The sequence below is a fragment of the Parasteatoda tepidariorum genome, chromosome 4 (assembly GCF_982258835.1).
Source record: "Parasteatoda tepidariorum strain Cologne lab strain chromosome 4, Ptep-v5.0, whole genome shotgun sequence".
In the NCBI taxonomy this organism is placed as follows: Eukaryota; Metazoa; Arthropoda; class Arachnida; order Araneae; family Theridiidae; genus Parasteatoda; species Parasteatoda tepidariorum.
Genome location: NC_141758.1, coordinates 36,968,275 through 36,993,938, shown reverse-complemented (window position 1 = coordinate 36,993,938; position 25,664 = coordinate 36,968,275). Strand labels below are relative to the sequence as shown.

Sequence of the window (25,664 nt, the reverse complement as noted above, 5' to 3'; positions counted from 1 at the left end):
ATTAATGTTATTATGTAATTCTGGTGAGTTTGAAGTGAAAATTTGTTTTAGTTATTTAGAGATATATTGTTAAAAAAAGTGAAATGGTAGCTAGATTTTGAATAACTCGCTTTTTTGACAGTCTTGATATGGCCTCTTACCATAAGTTTATTACTGTTTGTTCTTGTTGCAAGCTGTGCACCATCTTACGTTAGTGTTATAACTTTTAGCATTGTAAACACGAGTAATAAGTAATCAAATAGTAAGTAAGTTTGCAAGAATCTCAAAACACAATGATGCCAAATGGCTTTAAAATACAACGGAAACAGTAGCGCGGAAATTTAGGCGGTACCGAGCTTGCAGCGTTCCCTAGTGTAGAAAACGCCATCTTTGCTGCGATTATATTAGCGTCCTCTACAAATTTTTTTTGCCTCTGTTTTGTCTGTGAAAGCTGTAAGCAAGTCTTTGGCAAAGTTCATCACCCGAATTTCCCACCAGTAAACGTCGGTAATCAATAGAAATTTTTGCTTAATAAAAATTTTTACTCAACAAAACACACCGAAATGGCTGAAGCAATGAAAGCGACAATCTCTTCTATGCTTAAAGGAATAGACAGGTTATATTTCGCTCATTCTTTTTAATATAAATGTCAATTTCAATCAATATTTTTCCTACGTAGGTTTTATAAATGTGTTACAAGGCTCTAATGTGTAACACGTTTCATGTATTCATGGAATTAATTGTTTTACCAAAATTTCACATAATTGTATAATAAATTTAAGAGTTCAAAAATTCATAATAATTGGTTTTGGGGGTAACATCAAGCTTATTTTGAGATAGCCTTTAAACTAGACTATTAAATTCATTTTAATGAATCTTATGATGCATCTGATGTACATTTAATTTATGTACATTAAATATGAAGCATAATTACGTCATTTTGTTGAGATATTTTCTCATAGTAATACATTTACATGATCATATTTTGGTAGTTCTAAATTATTAGGAAAGTGGGGTAGTTCGAGACTTATTTCATTTATGTAAAACATTACAATTAGTAGTCATGGGCTTCTTACCCTTTCTAACTGATATAGAATGTTTTAGTTTTCTTATTGGGTTAAGTACTTTTTAGGAAAATGCTTTGTTTTCTGTGAAATTACAGCTAATGTGGGATATAAACTTGTGTAAAAACTCATCGATATCTTAAAAAATGAGGATAAAATTGCATCATTATATATTTTGTATTAAATGGGAAGCTTGCAATAATACTTTTTTTCCTACGATTTTCCTCTTTCTAATCTACATTTGTGATATGAAATTCAAAGCTAACTTAAGTTTCAGATTTACAACTACTACTAAGATTTATCAGATGGTTTAAAATATTATAACAAATAAAAAAATTAGTATAATGTCATTTATTAATTTTTCTTTATCTAAAGCAACTTTTCCCTTGGTATTAGAGTTTTAAGGCTTTTCGAAAGTTATGGCGTAAATAAGCCAGAGCTCATACTAAGCTGGGTTTGCAGGTTGAGTTACCCCGTTTGCCTTTTGAACCTGATAATACGCCCAAATATACTGGAGGAGAAAAAAAATTCGGTACTTTTACATGATTTTTCAAATTACGATATGTTTTTATCTAATGTTATTACGACGTTTGAAACTGAATTTGAGTTATCGTTACTTGATGCATTTGATTTGTTACAATTTTGTCACAATTTCTCATTGTTTTGTACTAAGTAATAGCATTTATTTAATATTTTATCAGCCCTTTTCGCATGGTCTTTCTTATTCTGATGATTTTAATCATCAGAATATTACATTATTGCAGTTATTACTAGAGCCCGGAAGTTCAGGCAAAATGCCATAAATGCCCTTTTCTGCCTTTTTTAAACGTTTTCTTCTGAAAATGCCTTTTTCTTTCCTTTTGTTCATAAATGCCTATTTCTGTCTAATTAAAAAATTTTCTGCAAAGCTTTTTGTGCTTTTGACCGAACATAAACGCAAAATGAAGAAATTTTGAAGTATAGAAATGGTTGACTGTCATCCGACGTATTGTAATGCATTTATAGAGATTAGGACTTATTCCTTTGGTCTTATTAATATTTCCTCTCCGTCTCTTCGTGGCGTCAGAAAACGTGGCGTCACCTTCGCCCGATGCGCTTTGCGAGGAGAGAGAGAAAGGGAGTGAAAAGATTGGAGTTATTTTTACTCACAGTCAATAGGAGTTATTTTTACTTACAACCAATAGAATTTATTCTTACTTACGGCCCATATAGCCTACACCATCGAATAGCTCGTATGCTCTCTTATCTACAAAACGAATTCACCAAGCTGGGTGAGCACATTGTAGCAGGAGCACGAAAAAGTTTTCTAGTACTAGTTATTTCAAAAATGCCTAAATTAAAAGCCTGCACGAGCAAAAAACTGGACAGTTTTGTGAAAGAGTTTAAGTCGAATGTGTTTTCTAATGATGAGAGCATTCTATTTTGTAAGGCATGTTAGAAGTCAGTAAATTTTGAAAAGAAGCATTTTATATCTCAGCACTTGGAGACATCTAAGCATAAAACAGCAAAAAAGCTGAGAAAACACCGACTCTGATTCCCACCTGTTTTCAATTATCTTCTCGCAAATCGGAATTTGTGATGTATTTATGCAGGTCATTTGTAGATGCCGGCATTCCACTGTGGAAACCTGAAAATAAAAGCATACGAGCTTTTTTGCAAAAATATACGAATCAAAGTGTGCCCTGTGAATCAACTTAAAGGAAAACTTATTTAGATGACTGTTACACCGAAGTTCTTAAAACTATTCAAAATGAAATCGGAACGAAAAACATATGGCTATCTATAGATGAAACGACAGATGTAACTGGACGATATGTTGCGAATGTTATTGTTGGTGTTATGGACTAATTTGAAAAACATAAAGTCTTTTTGTTGACATCTGAACAGTTGCAAAAGACTAACAGTACTACAATTGCACAGTTGTTCACTAATGCACTGGCTTTACTTTGGCCAAATGGTACTGAGCATGAAAGAGTGCTATTATTTCTTACAGATGCAGCCTCCTACATGAAAAAAGCTGGAAATGCCTTAAAAGTTTTATTTCCTAATATGATCCATTTAACGTGTCTTGCTCATGCATTGCACAGGATAGCAGAGGAAGTAAGAGGTCTCTATCCTGAGGTAGACTCGCTTGTTTCTAGTGTGAAAAAAGTATTTGTGAAAGCCCCTTCAAGAGTTAAAGTGCTCAAAGAAATTGCACTAGACATTCAATTACCTCCTAAACCGATCCTTACGAGATGGGGAACATGGATTTCAGCAGTCTCATACTACTCTGCACAAATTTTGAGGAAGTTACTCGAGTCCTTACCAGCTTTTCGGATGAAGAGGCAATATCCATAAGAAAAAGTAAAAATCTGCTTAGCAGTTCTAAAATAAAAAATGAACTGACTTTTATTTCAACTTATTTTGGGAAGCTCCCTGAAGCTATTGAACACATGGAAAAAAGAAATATGTCTTTGTCCGAGTCACTAAAAATTTTCGACAATACTATTGAAGAACTAATGTCTGTGCCTGGACCAGCTGGTGACAGAATAAGGAAGAAATGTGAAAATGTCATCCCTGCAAATACAGACTTTGAATGCATCAGGGACACTGCAAAAGTACTTTCTGGTGATACTACAGCTGAACTTACCATATCTCCTACCATGGCAAGTTGTTTTAGGTACGCACCCATAACCTCTGTCGAAGTAGAAAGATCCTTCTCTTTGTTTAAAACTATATTGACTGACAGGAGACAAATTTTCTCTTTTGAAAATTTGAAAAAGCATCTAGTTGTGATGTGCAACAACAACCAATCATCAGAATAAATCTGCATACAATATTATTGTAAGTACGAGTTTTCAATTTTTATTTCACACCTACGCAGTTGAGGGGTTTTTTTTGTGCAATTATGTCCACTTCTTTTGTACTATTGCTACGACAGTCGAGTGAAATGAATATGTAGGTATACCGGATACTTCTAGCAACTTTTTTTATACCTTGGATACCCATATGGGCTTTTAGGCATTACCAACTACCATTTTGCTCCAATTTTAAGTGCCTATTTCAAGATTTTTAAATGCCTTTTTGCCTGCCTATTTTTGCATTTTTTATTGCCTGAAATTCCGGGCTTTAGTTATTACATTGTTTGATTTGCGATGATTCCACTGTAATTTCACATTGTCTAATAATATTGGGTCATTCGAAAAATTCCGGTTGTTTTTACAATGTGAGATAATGAATGTAACGGTACAAACTTTCTGGATGACCGAATAGTTTTTTTTTCGGTAGTTATTTATCATTTTTTGGCCCTTTGCACATGGTATTTGTATTTTTTTTAATACATATTTTACTCCCTAGAAATTAAAAAGGCAGGGTACTTGCACTCATTTAACACCATAAAAAATTATTAAAATGTGTAATATTATAACGATACTACATTATATGTTAGTGGTGTAAGCTTTGTAATTAGTGCACAGTTTTTCTAAATTTCTGACTGATTTTTTTTTATTTCAGATATAATCCTGAAAATCTTACAGCATTGGAGAAGTATGTTGAAATTCAAGCAAGAGATAATGCATATGATTTGGAAGCAAATTTGGCTGTCTTAAAATTGTAACTATCTTCTTTTTTTAAAAAAAAAAAAACAAAAAACTTGTTTTTTAAAATTTAGTTTAATTTATTAATGCATATTATACCAATCAGGGGTCTGTTTATAAGAAATTGGGGTCCATTAACGGACCCTTCACAAGATAATTTATCTTTTAATCGGACCCTTCACATATTTGTTTATCTTCATTATTGTTTTGTTAATTGAATAAACCCTTCTCGGGGGGGGGGGGAGAAAAAAGACGGTTCGAAACGAACTAAGTTTTCCAAGTTTCCCTAAATTTAAATTCAAAATGTAGGGTTCCAAGAAAATATTTCTACTTTTACAAACATCATGTCCACATTCTTATTGATATTAAATTCTTTCAATTTAATATCAGTAATTCAATTTTTCAAATAAAGTATTATAAATTTAGGAATTGTTTAAGTTTACTTAATGCATAACACATTAAAAGTGATAGATAACTAAGTTGTGTTATTTTAAATATGTCAATTGAAATTATTAAAAATGTGAGTGATTTTGTTTCCATTATTCGTCCGAAATGAACATTCTGCTTTCAGCAGTATAGGCTAAATACCAAATATTTGCATGTTGCATCTCTAATTTAGTAGCAGCAATTGTTGAGCATAATCTTGTATCTATTTACAATTTAAAAACTTCTTGAAAAGTTTTTTAGCAATTTTTGCAATAACAAGACCCTATTTACACAAATTCACAAAAGCGGGACCCTGGTTGAAGGAATGTGACATTACGCTTATTTTATATTCTCAAATTATGAGTAGTTTTTTCACAATTTTACTAAAACAGGACCTTTCATAAAATGTCTGGACAGACCCCTGCCAATGTAATATTATGGCTGTGAACTGTTTGGTTTTAGCTCAAGGAATGTTTTTAGTGTCAAAATGCCTTGTAATTTATTTTTAAATTCCATTAGAATTTGTTCAAAACAACATTAGATAACTGAAAACATATGAAATGCTTTGTTAGTTGCTTTTTGTGCATCGTTCTTAGCATTTCTTCCCGAAGTAACCTATTTTATCCTAGACTTTGTAAAAAACTGTTAATAAATAGGAAAAACTAAAAACAAACCACTTGAATTTGGCAATGAAAAAATCTCATCGAAAAATTGGTGGCAGTATAGTTACAAATCAACTCCAAATTTACATTAAACCAGTTCAACTGTATCAATTTTTATTTTGCTTATTTTATTGTTAGAGCCTGTCTGAATCGGTTTGCATCATTGACTCGTGTATTATTTGGGTTCATGATATTGATCACCAAATGTTCTACAAATGTCGTTAAAATCATACGCATGCAACAAGGCGACAAATTTGTCTCCTTGAAGTATGTTGCAAATTTACTAAATAGTACAAAACAATAGTTTTTCGCATTGAATTCCATGCATTAAAAAAAAGAATTTCTAACTATATTGTTCAGTTTAATTGGTATGGAATTCTGATGTATTCAAAGGAATTTAACTGAATGTGTCTGGTACAAAAAAATTTTATTATATTGTAAAATTTCAAATTTACATGTTGTGTTATGCATTCATGCACTGATAGTATAGTTTTTCATCAATAAAATATTTTGATCTTTTAGAATTGACTTAATTTAAAATTTTATTAATTTTAGATAATTTAATTTTCTAGCAATATATTGTTAGTTCTTACCTTCTTTGTTTTCCTCTTTTATTAATTTATTTGGTCTCATTTCTTTAATCTCTTTGTTGAATCTATGTACAATCTTTAATTTAGCTTTTTTTTTCTGTATTTAATTAAATACTTTCAATAGGAGATAAATCACCTCATTGGTTTTTAAGTGTTATAGATGGCGATGAATAATTTTTGATGTGTAACATAACATGAATTATGTAGTCGTAAAATTCAATTTTCCCCCCCTTTAATTTTATATACCACATTAAGTTTTTCGACCACTAAATGACTACCTAGGTGGTCTTATTGGGCTACTAATTTTTTATTGCTGGTGTGAATTCTATGTTTTATGAATATGATCGTTTTTATAGCGTAATAGACAAATAAACCGGTAAAAATAATTACTACAAATTCAAATGAGATTTTGTTAAAATTGGTTCATTTCTGAAAAAAACATTAGGAATATATTTAAAAATTAAATATAAACACTTGAAAATGATTAATGATATAAAATTTATCAGAAAAACCTTTTATAATTAATAAAGAAAATAATTATCAAAAGTTCAGCTACTCAAGTATTATTTCTCAGTTAAATACTCGAGTATTATTTCTTTGTTAAAGTTTTCATTCATAAAAATCAGTGTGACACAAAATATGGAGTAAAAGTTAGAAAAATAGATGGTAGCAGATTTCAGGAATATTTCTATATTGCTAAGTTAATGATGCATGGAATGACATTTTAGAACCATTTTTCTGTGTTTAACTGCTTCTCAGCAATATGGAAAGTTAAGTAAAATTATAATGCTAAATAATTCTATTACTATCCAAGTCTTCTCTTGGTTATTCCCAAAATTAAAACCGGTATAAGATAGTTACAGAAAATATAACATATATTATTATGCCGTCGAAACTGATGCAAAATGATATTACGGCAAATGCTAAATAATATTTTAAATAGAATCTAACATTATATAATGTAGAGAAAACAATGAACTCCTATATATATCTGATATTTGAAAGTTGTGTAAAATAATGTTATATTTTTCTGATGTTATCTAATGATAAGTGCTTCTAGGTACAGAAATACTTTCAGTTACAAAACAATAATTATACTTTTGAAAAACAATTAGCATTAAAGATTCACAACTTTGTTAAAAACCATATTTCAGAAGTTTATGCGATCACTGTAAGGTCGTTATTATTATGAATAAAATTATAGTTGAACTTGCATAAGTATGGTTAAAGCATAATCTAGAACATTTTGTTTGTGGATATGAACTATTCTCTTTTAATCTAATTTATTGTTAAGTTTTCTTCAGCTTTTCATTGTCCATGTGAGAAAAAAATTTACATGCAGAAATTTGAAAACATGCACTTTTACATTTCCATGCTTATAACAGCTCCCACACTTGATATTTCATTTGTTTGCAAACATAATAAAAGATTGTTTTTTTTTTTTTTGTTTTTTTTTTGCTGTGTGAAACAAATATGTAGATAGATTTGTAAAGTAATAAGTATTCCGTTGCTTAAATTAAAAGGAGAAAAGAAAGGATTCAATGGATTGTTTTAATGTTTTATTTATGTATATAACATATATTTTTTTCAATAAAATGTTTTCTTAAGAACTCATTATATTCATTGAAACATTTTCAGGTATCAATTTAATCCAGCACAATACACACTTGATATTGTTCGGTTGATACTGATGAAAGCTCTTACTAACTTGCCTCACACAGATTTTGTTCTTTGCAAGTGTTTGATTGATCAACAAAATGTATCCTTTGCTATTTTACTTTTTATATTATTTTTACCATTCTTCTACTGAATTTTTCGATATTTATCAATCAACTATACCTCTTTATCAAGAAATTCATTGTGAATGATGAACAGTTTTACTTTTGAAAAATAATTTTAAATTTTGAAAATATGAATTTAATTTTTGATGTTTTTTAATTTAATTTGTTATAAGTTTGCCAAAAGGAAACCTGTTCTTTTAATATTGCATAGCTATCAACTATCAGTGTAAAAAATACCTGCGTTCTTTGTATTTTGAATAAATGTCGCAAATTTATACATTTTAGATTTAATTTTCAAATTTAGTGTAGATTAGGATTTTTCTTAAAAGTCTTACAAAATTGTATATATTTAAGACTCAAGTAGGTTCTAGTTGTTTGAACCTACTTACTTATACTAACATAGGTCAATTTGTTATTTACTAAGATGAAAATCATTCAATTAAAAACATTAATTATTGATGAAATCATTGATTTTTAGTTCTTTTCATTTGAGAGTGGTTTTAACCATAAATTAGCAATTCTGTTTATAATTTCAAGTATTTTCTATAGTCACAATTTGTTGCTATGAAACTAACTACTAAACTATTGAAATTTTGCCAGAAATGTACGTTTTTAATGCTAATATTTATTGGGTTTTGAGAAAATTCTTCTAGAATGTTTATTACACAATACAAACTCTTTTGATATTGTTTTTTCTGTTTATGAAAAATGTGGGGTTCTTTCTCTGTTTTGTATTTAGTTGTGATGTGAAGCTGTGTTCTTTTTCATGCTGTGTACTCATGTTCTAACAATTTAAACAGTTTAGAACTTTATATATCATAATTATTAATTGATATAAGCTCAATGTTTATTTGATTTTCAAGAGCATGAAAAATGCTTGCTAGCTTGGCAGATTCAGTATTTTTGCATGTTAATTTAAACAGAGTAAGTTTTTTCTTCTTTTAAATAAAAAATCCTGGAAGAAATAATTTTCTTTAAGAAAGGGGGGAAACGTAAAAAAGAAAAAAAAATTTTTTAAATACTAGTATGGAACTCTGTGCACATAGTTTTATATTTTAAGTATCACTGTTAAACAGCGCGTCTTTATGTGATAACTAATTTTTTAAAAGTTGGTGCAGTACAGAACCCGTTATCCGAAAATCAGAAAACCAAAAAACCGGAACGAAATTCGATACATTTTCCTGTCATTTTTTTTTTTTTTTTAATGTTTTTTTCCTTATAAGATTTCAAAATTTTTCTTTCTTTTTTGAAAGATGTTTACCCTACCATCATTTTGGAAACAATCATTAGTGTATTACTTCATCGTTTTTTCTTTTTCAGATTATTTCCAAATATATTTTTTTTTAGTTGAGTTTGACAATAAAAAAAACGACTTTTTGTAGCGATTCAGAAACCCGGAAAATTTAGTTATCCGGAATAGCGATGGTCCCAATCGTTCCGGATAATCGGTTCCCTACTGTATTAGTTAATCTCTTTCTTGAATGTTTTAGAAAAAAAGTGTTCTTAAAATTGTTTTGCAAGAAATGCATAAAATTTATGGTATTTAATTTGAATAACATAATAACTCTTTGTTTTGTCAAAAATGAGGTATGAAAATTTTATTAAAGTATTACTTTAAAAAAAAATATTGTCTGTGAGAATTAACTTTGTGTCATTGTTTAAAGCTGAACAGTGTGAAATATGCACAAATAATACTGCACGAACAGTTTTCTCTTTATGTGGTATTATTTTTTTTCTTCACATTGTTTAGTTTTATTGAAAATATTAAATAATTTTAAATTACATCTTTAGGCTTTGTATAAATGTACACATTTCGTTTTATTATGTGATATAACTTGAATGAACTTTTTTGTGTCCTTTCATTTCATCACTTTTTTAAGAGAAATAAGTGCCTTTAAATTGATACCTAACTTAGAACTTCAATTACTTTAATGCAGTGTCTTTCCTGATTATATTTAGATATACAAATTTTTTAAAGCCAATGTACTAAAATCTATAGCCCTTATGATTTTTTAAATTAAAGATATGTATATATTATTCTCAGAACTAGTGCTAAGACAAATCATGGTTATAAGATTGAAAACTATGTTAACCAGGCTGGATTTTTGTTAGGTCCTCTAGATCAGTATTCCCCAACCCCCGGTTCGTGGATCAAATGGTACTGGTCTGCCCATTTCTTTGGAACTAAATTTAAATTCCTAGGTTTATAACCCAAATTAAAAATATCTGTGTTCCATTAAAGTTTTATTTATTTTAAAAAAGGGGCCTCTGAAGGTAGTGACATAAATTTTTTAATGTTTGTAATGTATCATTTACTCCGATAGAACCATCTCATTGCAAAGAAACAAGCTCAGAGTTCTCATTGATTTAACGTTCTAGTAAGTTAAAATGTTAAATTACTTTATATTTATTTTTTGGTGTAACTCTATTTTATTTTGAAGGTATGTTTAAACACAATTAAATTAAAATTAATAAATAAAAATAATCTAAAATGTTAGCAATCAACGTCCCCGAGTAGGCCGCGGTAAAATTATCAAACTGACAGGTCCGCTGTGATAAAAAGGTTGGTGAACACTGCTCTAGATTTTTAAAGTGAGGAAGAAAACAAGCTAAATAAATTATAATAGTTTTTTATATTGTTGTTTACTCACTCAACTACAAATTGAAATTGTTTAAACTATTTCAAATTTGTATTTACAAGTGTAATGTAGATTTTATTTCCGTATATTATTATCCAAGTTTCCTATATGTGGAATATTTGGTACTCTTCCATTAAACGTGACTATTGGTCATGGTTAAATTTTTTTACTTAACTTAATAATCAGTTGATGATAATCGTTTATTATTTTTAATGATATGAGTGTAACTGACAGGTGTAATGATCAAACTGACAGGTCTGCTGTGATAAAAAGGTTGGTGAACACTGCTCTAGATTTTTAAAGTGAGGGAAAAAACAAGTTAAATAAATTATAATAGTTTTTTATATTGTTGTTAACTCACTCAACTACAAATTGAAATTGTTTAAACTATTTCAAATTTGTATTTACAAGTGTAATGTAGACTTTATTTAATTTCCGTATATTATTATCCAAGTTTCCTATATGTGGAATATGTGGTACTCTTCCATTAAACGTGACTATTGGTCATGGTTAAGTTTTTTTACTAAGCTTAATAATCAGTTGATGATAATCGTTGTTTATTATTTTTAATGATATGAGTAATTGATGGATGTGAGTATCATTGTCTGGTATGCAAGTGCCTCTGCCCTGTATACCTTACTCTGATTTATTTATTTTTTTAATTAATTACTAGTGCCCCCTGTAACCGTCTTTGGTTCCAAATTCGAGTCACAGTGGTTTTGATGTATATATTTTTCTTACAGTCTCTTTAATGGAACAGTAATGAATCTCTATATGACTTAAGTTGATTTGTAGTTTTTATATTTTAAAAATTATTTAACATTAAAAAACTGCAAAAATAAGTATGTATCAATGGATATGTACTGTAGGCTCCTTTTTAATTCATGCATAAAGGGAAGAAAGTTTGAATTAATAAAAATTATAAATTTTCCAAACTTAAAAGATAAGCACTTATTTAAAAAAAAATAATAATAAATATTGTAACATAGAATCACGTTAAAAAATCTTACCTTTAAGCAATATTTAACAAAATGATACATTTTCTTTAAAATCTTTTTAAATTTTAGTCATGTCTTACAAGTTGTGCATTTATGATAAATTTTATTATAAATTTGGAATTCTTCAACTCACAATTGAGGTGCACAATCTGGAATATCTTTTAATGGTTTCATTTAAAATATTTTGTTATGAGAGTGAAAAACCTTGAATTCTCGTGAAAATAAAATATAGTAAATTTATATTTTTCCTAGATACTATGTTGTTTTAAATAATATTGATGTGAGTGTATGTATGAAAAACTTTCTCTCGGCATTGAAAATATATTGTGATGCTATTATTGCTCATTTAAATATTTACAGATGAATTAAATTTTAATCTGTTAAATAATTTTCATATTTATTTACTCCATATTTGACTGGTTTTGGGTAGAAATGTATATGTGTTTCACATTTTATTATAACCCATACAGTTGAAAAGCTGAATGAAAGAAATAGTTTAATTTTTTTTATTCTGTTTCACCTATCAAAAGAATACTTGTAGATTCTTTGATTTATTCTTTTGTAACGTGTGAGGATGCGGGCTGTCTTTTTAGATCTTGGAATCATGAAAGCGTGAGTGGTAAAGTAGTTAAAGGTGGAAGGAAAAGCAATTGGCATTCTATTAGCTTCAAAAAACAAGTCATTCTGCTTTTTAAAAAAAATGAGTTTTCAACAAAAGTTAGCTATGTGTAATCGGAAAAAATTAGCATTGAATTTATCATCAGCACTAGAAAAAATCGAGCTAAAGGAGTGCTTGAGTTATCGTACTTTGAGTCACTGGGAATTGATTGTAATTTGTACTTTGTCTTTTCATTTTTAACACAAAGTGATATTGTTTTTATTAAACTAAACAATAATTAAGTTGTTAATTATCATAAGAATTAAATACAGTGTAATATTTGAAACGCAAATTATTTTTCACCTTTATCCTTTCTCCAAAGAAAGTGTACCATTTTATCATAAAGTGTTGAGTTTTACGTTTATTTTCGTCAGTCACTTAGTTGCGTGAAAACTTCTTTTTTTTTCTTCCAGAGTTTCAACATTGTGATTTCATCCAGAGTTTCAACAAATTGTTACAAACTTATAACGTGTTGAAAACATAAGGTGCATCAATTTAAGTTGCCCAATATTTATTTTTTGCTTTTCAACTGGCTAAATGATAAGTCTCTTTTTATTTCAGAATAACAGTGAATTCTTTGCCCTCATTTAATAATTTTTACTCTATTGTTCAGTATTCTTTAACCTTTACCTAGTTAGCAAATGAGAAGATTCACCAAATAGTATACTTACATGATCTCCTTGAAACATGCCAGTTTTCAGCATTTTGGGTGAGTATTTATTATTTTTAATTGCTTGCTTCCTTTACTAAAGGCTTGTTTAGACGATCCAAGTTCTGATTGATATTGATGGAAACTTGTTTTGCTTTGAACTTGGATGGTGTAAACGATCATCCAAGTACTTAGCCCAAGTTTTTTCTCCCTTAACCAATCAGCGTCTTAGGATTTGTGACATCAACAAGCAGGCATCAGATTATGTCATTTTGTTGTCTGTTTTCATATATTTTTGTCCGAATAAATTGATCTGTTACGCTCTACTTTGATGGAACGTATCCTACGCTTTAAGCGGGGTCTTACTGTATGTGATTTCACTAGACTTCTGAATCGACTAGTTTTTAGGATTCATGACTTCCAAATTTCTGGGTTCTTATTTACTCGAAACAGGTCTATATTTTTAAAAATACAAATCTCCCATTTAAATATATTGCACAGTAATAATTTAGCAAGGAATTAAAAATCAAAGTTATGCATTAACTGTCCTTAAACAATCCTTAGTAGATTGCAAGTCATGTGTGAATAATCTATTATAATATTGGCATAAATCTATTTTATGATAGAAACAGTTATTTCTCTCTGCATTCTCTTATTTCAGTGCTGAAATGTGTATCTTTTTCTTTTATAATTGCAGAGCCGATTGAACGATCCAAAGGACCCTCTTCCAGTAGCTCCAATAACAGGATTTGAAGATTCAATTAGGAAGTGTAAGTATAATTATACAAGATCATAAATTTTACATATTATATTTATTGGGGGTACAATTGACATTTGTAATATGAGTTAAAGTTTTCTTAATTTGCTTGATTCTTTACTTATCTTTATAAATTTGCTATAATCAATAATATTAGTCTTGTTTTAATGTTTCAGTTGAATATGATTTTATAAAAAACTTTTATTTAAATTTTAAAAAAATACACTCAATAACATTTTCAAATAATAGTTAAATCATTATATTTTTGAATTAATTTTATTTTTGAATTAAAATTTGTTTGCTTGAGTAAATAAAGTAATTATCAATTTGAAAAATAGAATGAACCACTCAATATTGAATATATTTGAAATTGTATATAAATTGTTTTTATGGTTGCTAGTATAATCAAGAGAAGAACTCTTTGTCAGTAACTACTTATTTTACAATTTGTGAACTGTAAAATTGTAGTGTTTTTGCTTTTAAACTAATCCCTTGTTCTGATCGCCGCAATGGCGCTTACTGTGATTATTGTGCAGAAGTAGTTTTTAGTAGCTTTTTATTTTAAAATACCATTCCAATAGCTGTTACTGATCATTTCACTAAATTGAATCTTAAACAGCTATTATTGTTTTTTAAAAAATGTATTGTAGTATTTAAACACTTGCATCAGAAATATTTGTTTATGATTTAGTTTAATATTTACCTGTGTTTTATAATTTGGAGAAGAATAATTATATATTAATAGGTTATGGTTGTTTTTAAACTATTATACCGTTATTCCTAATTATAAAATAGTAATATTATAAATTTCCCAGGAAAGATATTGTGTATAATTTAGTTTTACTAATTTACATACGGTATTTAAATATATGTCTTAATGTTATTATTTAATAATTACATTTTTGTCTTACTCTCATAATTAGTGCATATAATTTTTTTGCATATAGTGTTCCTAATTTTTGATTCCTAAGGTTGGCAACTATGCATTTACTTTCTTGCAGTTGTAGTTAACTATAACTATTTATTTTTAAAAAATGTTGTGATTTCAAACTACTTTCAAAATGCATTTACTGCTTAAATACTTCAAGAAGACTAATTTTGTTGGAGAATATGTTTTTCACTCTTGTTCAGAATTAAAAGCTAAGTTGATTATTAAAAAGAAAAAAAAAGATTTAGAATTGTAAATGAGTTGCTTTTTCTTTTCTTTTTTTTTTTCTCAATTAAAATTTTTATGCTTTTCTTGGCACTGAATATTTATTTTAAGAAATGCTTAAAGTTATCAAGTATTTGCTATCTTAAGTGCTTAAATTTGTTATGATTTTTTTCCAGTTAAGCTTATTATCTTAAAAAACTGAAGCTTTAAACTCATTAAAACTGAAAAAAAAAAAAAATAAGTACATTGGAGGCTTTTTCATTGAATCGACTGATGAACTCTCGAAAGATTTAAAGAAATGAGGTCTGAAAAATGTTTATAATTGTATCTTATACTGTTACTAAACTTACATTAAAAGTAGTTAATAATTCTAAACTTTTTTTTCTGCTTTTTTCAAAATGTAGCATATAAGTTCCAACTGCTGAGAGCGTGTAAACTGGTGAATTGCTTATTGTGCAGATTTATCGACAGGGTGCATAGCTTTTTTAAAAAGTGCTTAAAGGTACTTATTTTTTATTTACGCTTTTTAAAAGCCCTTAAAGGTGTTTTTTTTTGGGGGGGGGACTTGTAAAATGTACTTAATTTTCTATCCTTTAAAAAGAGATTTTTTCTCTGCGATATTTATCAGAAACTAGTTATTTTATCACAATTATGTAAAGTTTTTGAAAATGTTTTTGCGTTTTATTGATTTTATGTTCATAAATTAAGAACTTTAAACAATAGAAGGAAATAATTTTTATTACTGCACGGATCCTAATTATGATTTATTTTTGGAAAAGGTTAAAAATATTTTTTCAGTGCTTGAAAAGTACTTAAAAGGTGCTTGTTTTTTGTTGAAGAATCTGGCAACGCACCCTGATTGATGTTTGTGCTAATCTTTTTTTTTCATTCTAGTCTATGTAATGAACTTTTTTTTCTTTGTTATCTATGTATCAGGGATGCTACGCCTGCGCCATTTGCGACAAACTGAGACAAAACGGCATAACTGCGCCATTTTGCGACATTCAGCTCAGTTTCTGCCAAAGCTGCGCCATTCTGAGACAAAACGTCCAAAATTTGGCAAACCTGAATTCAGTTTCAAATATTAATCCGCATTGCCGTGAGTCATTGGAGATCATTTTGCCGTTCACGTCTCCAAGGGATGAAAGACTTCCACGAAAAAGCGGAAATCCGCTTTTTTCTCCCAATTTTTAAAATTTTCGACCATGTTCCAAAAACTAAAATTTTTAGGGAGTCCAATTAGAGAAACCCAAGCCGCCGGAACGATAGTCGGATTCCCGCGACTTCCGCTATAGAGTGGAAAGGAGTCTAAGTGTTTCGTTTCGACCACCGATATATGATTTTTTTTTTTTTCTTCGTTTGGCTGATTTTCGGAATTTTAAATATTAGGAATTGCGCTGGAATATGCTAAAATCGCGATTTTTAATCAGACGATTTTAATATCAATCATCGATTTTCGTATTTAACTTATTTAAAACTTATGTGTTGCGACTTTTTTTACGCTGTTTATAAATCGTACTAGCAATTCCTATTCACTCAATTTAAAAATTCAATATCGCGATCTGTATTCCCGCGAGTTTAAAATCCAATGTCGCGATTCGTATTCACGCATTTTTAAATCCAATATTGCGATTCGTTATCACGCAGTTGTAATATCAGATCCCGTTTTTCGTATTTGTACGCTATTTAAAAATTACTCATTGCGATTCGTATTCACGTGGTCTAAAAATTATTCATCGTGATTCTTATTTACGCAATTTAAAAATTCAATATCGCTATTTGTATTTTCGTGTTTTTAAAATCCAACAGCGCTATTCTTATTCACGTGATTTTAAAATTCAAAATCGTGATTCATATTCACGCGATTTTAAAATCCGAAATAGTGATTCATATTGACGCGATTTTAAAATCCAATATCGTGATTTGTGTTTTTTAAATCCAGCTGCGCGATTCATATTCACGTGATTCATATTCACGCGATTTTAAAATCCAATATCGTGATTTGTATTTTCGTGTTTTTAAAATCCAACAGCGTGATTCATATTCACATGATTTTATAATCCAAAATCGCGATTCATATTCACGCGATTTTAAAATCCAACCGCACGATTCATATTCACGTGATTTTAAAATCCGATATCGTGATTCATATTCACTTGATTTTAAAATCAAAAATCGCGATTCATGTTCACTCGATTTTAAAATCCAATATCGTGATTCATATTCACGCGATTTTGAAATCCAATATCGCGATTCATATTCACACGATTTTGTAATTCAATATCGCGATTCATATTCACGCGATTTTAAAACCCAAAATCGCAATTCATATTCACGCAATTTTAAAATCCAGTTTCACGAGTCTAGAAAGAAGTAGAATTAAGTTTTTTCTTGAATTAGTTACTGTAAAGATGTGATATATTTTTCTACAGTTGTTGCATTTAAACAATTACTAAGTGCATTCATAATCACATTTTATGATTGTATATTTAGCTATACAAATTAAAAGAACATAGTCAACTAACTAATCTTGTGAATGCAAGTACAATCTACTAGTACAATCTACTAGTCTTCTACTAGTACAATCTACTAGTAGAAGTACAATCTACTAGTCAATGCCAATAAACTAAAAAGTTTACTTTTATACTCAATAAAGGATGCAAGTCATTTTAGAAAGAAAATTATATTTATATGTGTCTTTTTAAATTGTTTATAATAGTTTTTAAATATTTCTGTTTTGATATAAAAATGTATATATGCTAATTTTTGGCTATTAAGTGCTCCCTAAAATTTTCTTGAAAAATTCCGACCTGAAATATTTCAAAATTTCACTGCACCTCCTGAATTCTATCAAAGAGTGTTTTTTTTTTGTGTTATTTGCATTTTCTTAAACACTCATTATTTAATTGCTGAATTTCTCTTTTAATTATTGAAATCTGTAGACATTTCATTGTAACTGAATAGTTATATATTTTGAGATGAAATTTGAGCTCAAAATGAAATGGGTATTTTCCCTTTTGAATTACTGAAACTAAATAGATATTTCTTTTTAGAAAGTTAACACCATTATATTTTAAAAAATAAGAAAGTTAAAATTTACTTTGTAAAATTCTGGAACAGATACTATTCATTGGCATAAATGATAAATGCAATATATATGAAAACAACAGAGTCCATAAAACAATTTTGTGGACTCTTATAATCAATCATATGCAGGTTTTTTAAAATCCTAGCAATAGTGAATGTATGTATAATTGTAGTACTCCTAGTATGCTATTAATGGTTTTATGGATCCTGAAAATTATCTTTATATTGTTATCAAACTGATTAATAATCATTTTAGCTGAGATAAACTGAGTGAAAAAAATAATTTTAGCTGAGACAAACTGAGCCAAAAAGAGATTTTAACTGAGACGAAATGCAATTTCTGGTGAGACAATTTGATATTTTGCGAGTAGCATCCCTGATGTATCAAACTTTTTTTTTCCTTGTAGTCATTTGTCATGTTGTAAACATCACTTATCAAACTATTGAAAAAGAAACTCTCATGTCATTTTTGGGTGGAGTATCTGGTAAGTCTTTTATTATCCCTTCCTCAGCCATTATAAATATGCTTTATGTAGCTATCCTATTGCGTCATAAATGCTGTGTTTATATTTTATTATTTACATTAAAAACAGTATTGTTAAACAAATTAATTCAGAATTTAGAAGTAAATTCTGTTTTATCAGTTACATCTCTTTATTGAAAAGAAATAGGACAGCACTAGCATATTTTTCACTGTCAAATCAACTCTGCTGTTAAACTTTTATGTAATTTTGGATGTTTAGCTGGGTGCTTAAAGGTGCTAATTTCCGATTTTTGAAAGCCCTAAGGTGCTTTTTTCATCGGCTGTTTTTAAAAGGTGCTTAATTTTCCCTTTTCTAAAGTGAGATTTTTCCTTTACCATGTTGATTTTCTCTACGAATTAGGCAGAAAGACGCTGTTCCTGTTGTTTTATTCAACGTTTTCACAATTAATTCAACCCCATTCTATTTCGGCTTATCGTCAGTCCGTAGCGTACGAAAAAGTCATTCGATTTACATTATTCAAAAATTTTGACAATCGTCCCAAACAGTGCCGAAAGTTGTTTTTTTTTTTTTTTTTTTTTTTACGTGACGGTTAAAACCAGATAAAACAGACAATTGTCAAAAACTTTCCAATCCTACCTAATGGTGTTTTTTAAGTGCTTAAAGGGTGCTTATTTTTTGTTGATTAATTTGGCTACACACCCTGTTTAAGTTCATACATATTGTGAAAAATAAAATAACTGTCCACATCTGTAGTTTTTAGAACTTGTGGATGCACCGTTAATTTTTTAAGCTACTAAGACTTATCATTACTAATTTATTTTTATAATATTATATAAAGTAATAAGAATTGTCTCCTTATTTTCAGTTTTATTACATTTGAAATATTAACTTTATTTTTTTTATCTTATATTCCATTGTGTAATTCTTCAAACATCTTTTCTTTTAAAAAAAATAATAAATTATTATTACAAATTTTGTCCAATCTTTGAGCAATGTCAATTACTGATCTGTCTGTAACATATTGTGATAGAATGTATTTATTTTGTACAAAGTATCTTGTATCTTATACAGCGTTAAAAACTTAATGAATTAAAATCACCTCTTAGTACAGATTTAATAAGATTGCAATTAGAATATTTTGAAATGATATTGTACAAGCAATACTGTTACATTTATTTTTAAAAAAAATTAAGATAACAAAAGTGTTAAGTAAATAAGAACTGTCTGATTTGACACTTTTGCAGGAGTTGCATTCTTGGAAAGATTTGCACATTTCCCTCGGTTACTTAAAAGTTTAGTCCAAGAGAAAAACAACTTTTAAATTTAGGGGAAAATGTGGACAAATATTTAAACTGTAACTCATCACAAAATTAATATAAAACTTTTAAATACTTTTAATTCTAACTAATAGATATATCAGTCTGTTTCTATTTTTGGCAAGAGTGCATGCTATATGAGTGTCAAGCAAACTGCAGTTCAATTTTTTTATAATTTGCATATTCAAGCTATGTTAATGGAGTGACTAAGTTCTCAATTCTTAGTAAATTTTACAGTTCAATGCGTGTTTCCTGTTATGAAGCCTACTATATACAAGAAATATGTCAGGGGTCTGTCCCGGCCAAATTTACTACCGTTAAGCGGTACCTTCACAAATTCAACTTTAGGAAATTTCACAAAATACTTTTTCTTCAAATTTTATTTTTGCATCCCGTAGCAAACAATATAATTTTTAATTTTCATAAAATAGGTACCTCTCAGAAAAACCTAGACAGACCACTGTATCAAATAAGTAACCCAAAATCAAATAAGTAAATAAATCATGAATAAATATTGTAAATATTTATTTAATATTTGTAAATATTTATTTCTTTTCCACCTACTTGAGCAGATTTATTTGAAAGCATATTAACGAATTATGTTCCTATAACTCTAATTTCAATTTTATTTTAAATTTAAATTATGTAAAAAATTATAAACAAAAATATTAGATTTTTAGTAAAATGATTAGAATATTTCATGTATTATTTTTTACTTAAATTCTTGAATGTTTTACAGAAATAAACTTTTGTCTTTTTTTTTTCTTCCTAAAATTTTAATATATGTTTCTCTGGTAAATTATTTTTGTGCCAACTTCAATACCTTTAATATAATTGTTAAAATACTAATTTTTAAACTTATTGGAAATAATTTAAATTATCTCATAATAAATGTTGAAAAAAAAAATTCACAAAAAAAATAAAGAAAGAATCTAGATAATATGGTTGTTACAATAAAAATAAAGTTTTTATACATTTAAAAGGAAAGTTTCAAATTAATAAGTTAACAAAAATATTTGTAACTTAAACTTGTTACCCAGACAAATTCATGAACAAAAAGTTGACAATTAAGTAAATTATTTAATTTTATTGAATGTGGGAAAAGGTCGGTTCTTTTTCTGAAGCTGAGTCGTATAACACATTAATTGGTGGTTAATCAACCGTGTGGGGAAAACTTTACAATCGATTTGCTGTTCATTAATGTTTACTTTAATTGTCAATTTTTTAGGATAAGTTAAATTCTGATATCATTCTGCTGTGTGTCATAGACAATGTCATATCTCCTTTCTAGTATTTTTTTTCTAAATGATCAACCTGTTATAAGTGCCAACTTATATTTCTCCTTTTAAGTAAATTTTTTATTTTTTACAAAATAATAGTTAGCATGCTCTAGCTATTCTTATTTCTCCTTTAAACATGGTGCGTAGCATTTTTAAAAAGTGGTTAAAGGTGCTTATTTTTTATTTTCGTTTTTTAAAAGCCCTTAACGGTACTTTTTTCATGGGGTGTTTTTAAAAAGTGCTTAATTTTCCCTTTTTGGAAATGAGATTTTTTTTTCTTCGTCATGTTGATTTTCGTCGCGTATTGTGCAAAAGCGTGCTTTTCACATTGTTCTATTCTACGTTATTCACAATTCATTCAACTTCATCGTAACGTTGATCCATATCGTATAAAAATGCCAATCATTTTACATATTTGATTAAATACTTGCGAGTCCGCATACTGAGCTGGGTTCAGTTAGATTCTAGCACTCTCGTGTGCAGCTCTGCTGCATTTTCCAAGATATTCTCAATTTTTTACTTCATTTTCCACCTTCTAAAATCAAACCGAAAAATATCTTGGATCTTTTTTATGGTGGCTAATGTAATTAAAAAAAGTTCTTTGTCAGAAACTAGTTATTTTATCATGATCATGTAAAGTCTTTGAAAATTATTTTACATGTTGTTAATGTATATAGTGCTTAAAAGGTGCTTATTTTTGGTTGAAAGATTTGGCTACGCACCCTGTTAAATTTTGCACCTGATAATTTTAATTTTTTAAAACAGTTATTAAAACAGTATAAATAAAACAGTATTTATTAGTTGGCATGTCAAAAGTGTCTATTCATATTTCTCCTTTTGGGGAAATTTTTGATTTAAAGAAAAACAACAAAAAAAAGGAAAGAAAGCAATTTGCCCTTATGGCATGCAATATAATCTTGATTATCCAAACTTGTTTTTATTCTTGCTAAGACTGAAGTTTGTGAAGTTTCTTAAAACACATTCGAGAATTAAATATTAAGATAGAAACCTTTCAAATAATAGGCATGAGGTTTTTCCAACTTTTTAAACTTAATTATTTCATTCCCTTTAATTATGATATGTGTATTAAATTTTAATAGTTTGTTATATTCTCAACATATGCATATAGTAAAAAAAAACTTAAGAGAATAAAAATTAATTGAAATGTTTTCTTTTTGTGGAAAACATTTTCTCAGGATATGAGTTGAAAGGTATTTTAAGACTTTGTTTTTTTTCCCACTCTCATGAATGATATAAGAGTTAGAAACATACTAATTATGTTTTAATCATTTGTTTACATATTGCAAATTTCTGCTAAATTTAAAAAAATTTCTGAAAAAAATAAATTTTGATCTCATAAAGAGGAAGTGACCTCAAATAAGCTAATTAATTAGTGTAGACGATATTTTTATAAAACCAAAGCAGGGGCACAAAATATAAATATACTTTTTTTTTCTTTCTTTCAAGAAGTATTTGTATTTCTAACTCTCAAAATATATAGGGCAGCCACAGTGTAGGAAACAAGCAATTCAAAGTTTGAACCCCCTTATGCTAATTTTGGTTTTTGTGTATTTCCCTATATCTTGTAGCCTTTTTGTACACAATTGTTAAATGTGTTTATCGTAAGATAATTTCATGTAAAAATAATTTTTATAACTTATTTATTATTCTATTTAATGATAGTTGAAAAAATTTTTCAATTGCAAAAATACAAAATTTGAGAAAAATTGGTTGAATAGTTGATTATTAAGCCTTATGTAGAAATTTAATTTTTTAAATATGATTTTTTTTAATAATTTCTCAAAAACTATTTGCCCAACTTTGTCCTTTTAGCCAAACTATTATGACTATATTTCGAGAACCAGAAACTCACAATCTGTCAAAAAAGATGTTTATTTTGAGAATATATATTTTTTTAGTTTGTTTTTGTAACTTTAAACATTGTCTCCCCTAATTAATGAGCATATTTGAGGTCACCTTGTCAAACTATTAAGTTTTGAGCCCTAGTACGTGCAAATCAAATTATTAAATTAAAAGTTATTTAGGTTGTTTTGTGAGTGTTTGGGTACAGTGCAGTTTATTTTTACGTGTAATTTTTTCGCGCTGAAGTCTCCCCTTTTTTTTATTTTGAGGTATTGGCAGATATTGTTATAAATAAAAAAAATTCTGAAATTTAATTGGGAAAGAAAAAGGCTAATTTTCTGTAAAATGTATGTTTGATTTGTTTATTTTTTTGTTTTAGAATATCAGTTGAAAAGTTGGATGCACAAATATGGTTGGCGAGAAGATAATAAATTGGTTTGCATCAGTAATCAAGAAGAGAGCATAAAAACAAAGAACATCACAGAAAAGATTGATTTTGATAGTAAGAGTTTAATATTTTTTATCTTGTAGGAATAAATCTATTTTATTTTTTCAATAACATTGATCTTAAAAGAAAAATGCTTGTGGTACTCACTAAATGCAAGCAACCCAGTGTTATTTAAAGAAAGCATTTTGTAACATGCCTGAACATCTGGTTGCATTAGTTTTTTCATACTTATTGTTCAAAAATATGCTTTAAAAAAAACTTGATTTTTCAGTATTTTGCCTAAATTAAGCAGGTAATTTTAAGTTTCTTTTTCTATTATCTTTGTCAATTTTTATTAATTCGTAAAATATATGTTTCTAAAATTATATAAAAAAGTTCCACGTTTTGTAATTTTGCATTAAACTACACAAATGTAAAAAAGTGGTCAGCCCTTTCCTTTTTTTTTTATTTATTTAATTTTTTTTTTTTTAATATAATCTACGGAAACTCAAATCTACTGTTGTTCGAAAGTACTTTTCGATATTGAGAAAATTTTGCATTTCTGTATCTAAATGTTATTCAAGAAATGTTACAATTTTCAAAATCATAAATTTAGGAATGTAATGATTATTCAATTTTTATTAATTCAAAAATATATTACAGTACAGAACCCGTTATCCGGAAATCAGAAAACCAGAACAAATTCAATAAATTTTCCCGCCATTTTTTAAAAAAAAAATTTTTTTATTTTTTTTCCTCATAAGATTTTTCTTTCTTTCTGGAAATAATCATTAGTGTATTACTTCGTTTTTTCTTCTTTTTAAGATTATTTCCAAATATTATTTTTTTTAGTTTGGTTTAACAATAAAAAAAAGGCTTTTTGTTGCGATTCAGAAAACCGGAAAAATCAGTTATCCGGAATAGCGATGGTCCCGATCGTTCCGGATAATTGTTTCCCTACTGTACTACTATCGAAATTGACTTTAATATATTTTGCAATATTCCATTTAATTTTATTTGTAAAGGAAAATATTTTGGGAATTTAAATGTGTAATTGTTGGTCTAATATTGTTTTTGCATTTTAATTCCTATTTTTAGGCATTAAAAATATGTGCAATACTCTACATACTGTGCAAAACTTGCCTAGAAAGTTGACAGTACAGTGCACACAAAAATTAAACACCCTGAATAACTCGATCTAATAATTAGATCTTCTCATTCTAGGACTCAATCTTAATAGTAGGTAGAGGGGAGGACCGCTAATATGCTAATTAATTAGTGCAGGCGATATTTTAAGTTATGAAATCAGGCACAAAAACGTAATTTCTCCGAATAAACATACCTTTCTTTTCAACCGATTAGAATTTCTGCCCTCTTAAATATGGGGGTAGTCGCAATCTGGAAAATATGGTAGTAATAGTTTGGTCAGGAAGTCTACCCCTCGATCTTAATTTTTTGTATATTTCATTATATTTTGGAAACTTTTTATGCTAATCAAAACCTTTTTGCTTTCGTTTATCTCAAGATAATTCCTTGAAAATTATTTCATTTTATATGACAAAATATAAAATTTCATGTTTCGGAAACTATTCAACTGATTTCATTCAAATTTTGTATTTTGATATTTAAAATGATGTAAAAAATTTTATACCTTCCAGTTCAAAATTTTTTTTGATTAAATATTATTAGAATGGAATTGTCTTTAGATAAACAAATTTTATTATTGTGTGCATAAAAGTATTTGATTAGCTTAGAAGGTTCACCAGATACGGTGAAATATGCAAAAAGTAAAAATACCATTAAGGGATCCAAAAACTGCGAACAACTCTCCTTTCCAAACTATTAGGATCATTGTTCCAAAATTGTCATTACCCCTTATATTTTGGGGGGGTCAGAAATCTGAATCTCTCCTAAAAAGGTATATGTTTCTACCGAGAAAGTGTCTCCCCCCCCCCCCCCATTTTATAACTTAAGATATCCTCTGTGCTAATTAATCAGCATATCTTAAACCATTGAGTCCTGGTGGGTAGGTTTTATCATTGGCTCAAAAATTATTCAGGGTGTTTTTTTTTTTTTTAAGCATAGTATGTTTCATTGTGCTAAAACTAGTTTTTGACATTAATGTCTGATAATCATTCTTTTTTTTTTTTAGGTGTTGCTGCTATTATGTCTCTGGCAAGATAATCAGCTGTATACTTCAATAAATGTAATAAAATATTTCTCCTCTTATATTTCGTTTTGATTATTCTTAAATCCTATGTTGTAAAACAAC

The 25,664-nt window shown here is 28.2% G+C and overlaps 1 protein-coding gene across 1 annotated transcript; it reads left to right on the top strand.

Moving 5' to 3' along the window:
• The first annotated feature begins 350 nt into the window (after nt 1-350).
• Nucleotides 351-25,621, top strand: eIF3k (eukaryotic translation initiation factor 3 subunit k). The gene is made up of 8 exons (XM_043048176.2): nt 351-595; nt 4,539-4,637; nt 7,938-8,058; nt 13,010-13,084; nt 13,722-13,794; nt 18,429-18,506; nt 23,345-23,467; nt 25,545-25,621. The coding sequence occupies exons 1-8, from the start codon at nt 543-545 to the stop codon at nt 25,574-25,576; spliced, it is 654 nt and encodes a 217-aa protein (XP_042904110.1). The 5' UTR covers nt 351-542; the 3' UTR covers nt 25,577-25,621.
• Nucleotides 25,622-25,664: the final 43 nt, after the last annotated feature.

Coding starts and splice junctions, on each gene's coding strand:
- eIF3k (XM_043048176.2), top strand. CDS start 543: ATGGCTGAAGCAATGAAAGCGACAATCTCTTCTATGCTTAAAGGAATA. Junction 18,507..23,344: donor ATTTTTGGGTGGAGTATCTG/GTAAGTCTTTTA, acceptor TTTTTGTTTTAG/AATATCAGTTGAAAAGTTGG. Junction 23,468..25,544: donor AGAAAAGATTGATTTTGATA/GTAAGAGTTTAA, acceptor TTTTTTTTTTAG/GTGTTGCTGCTATTATGTCT.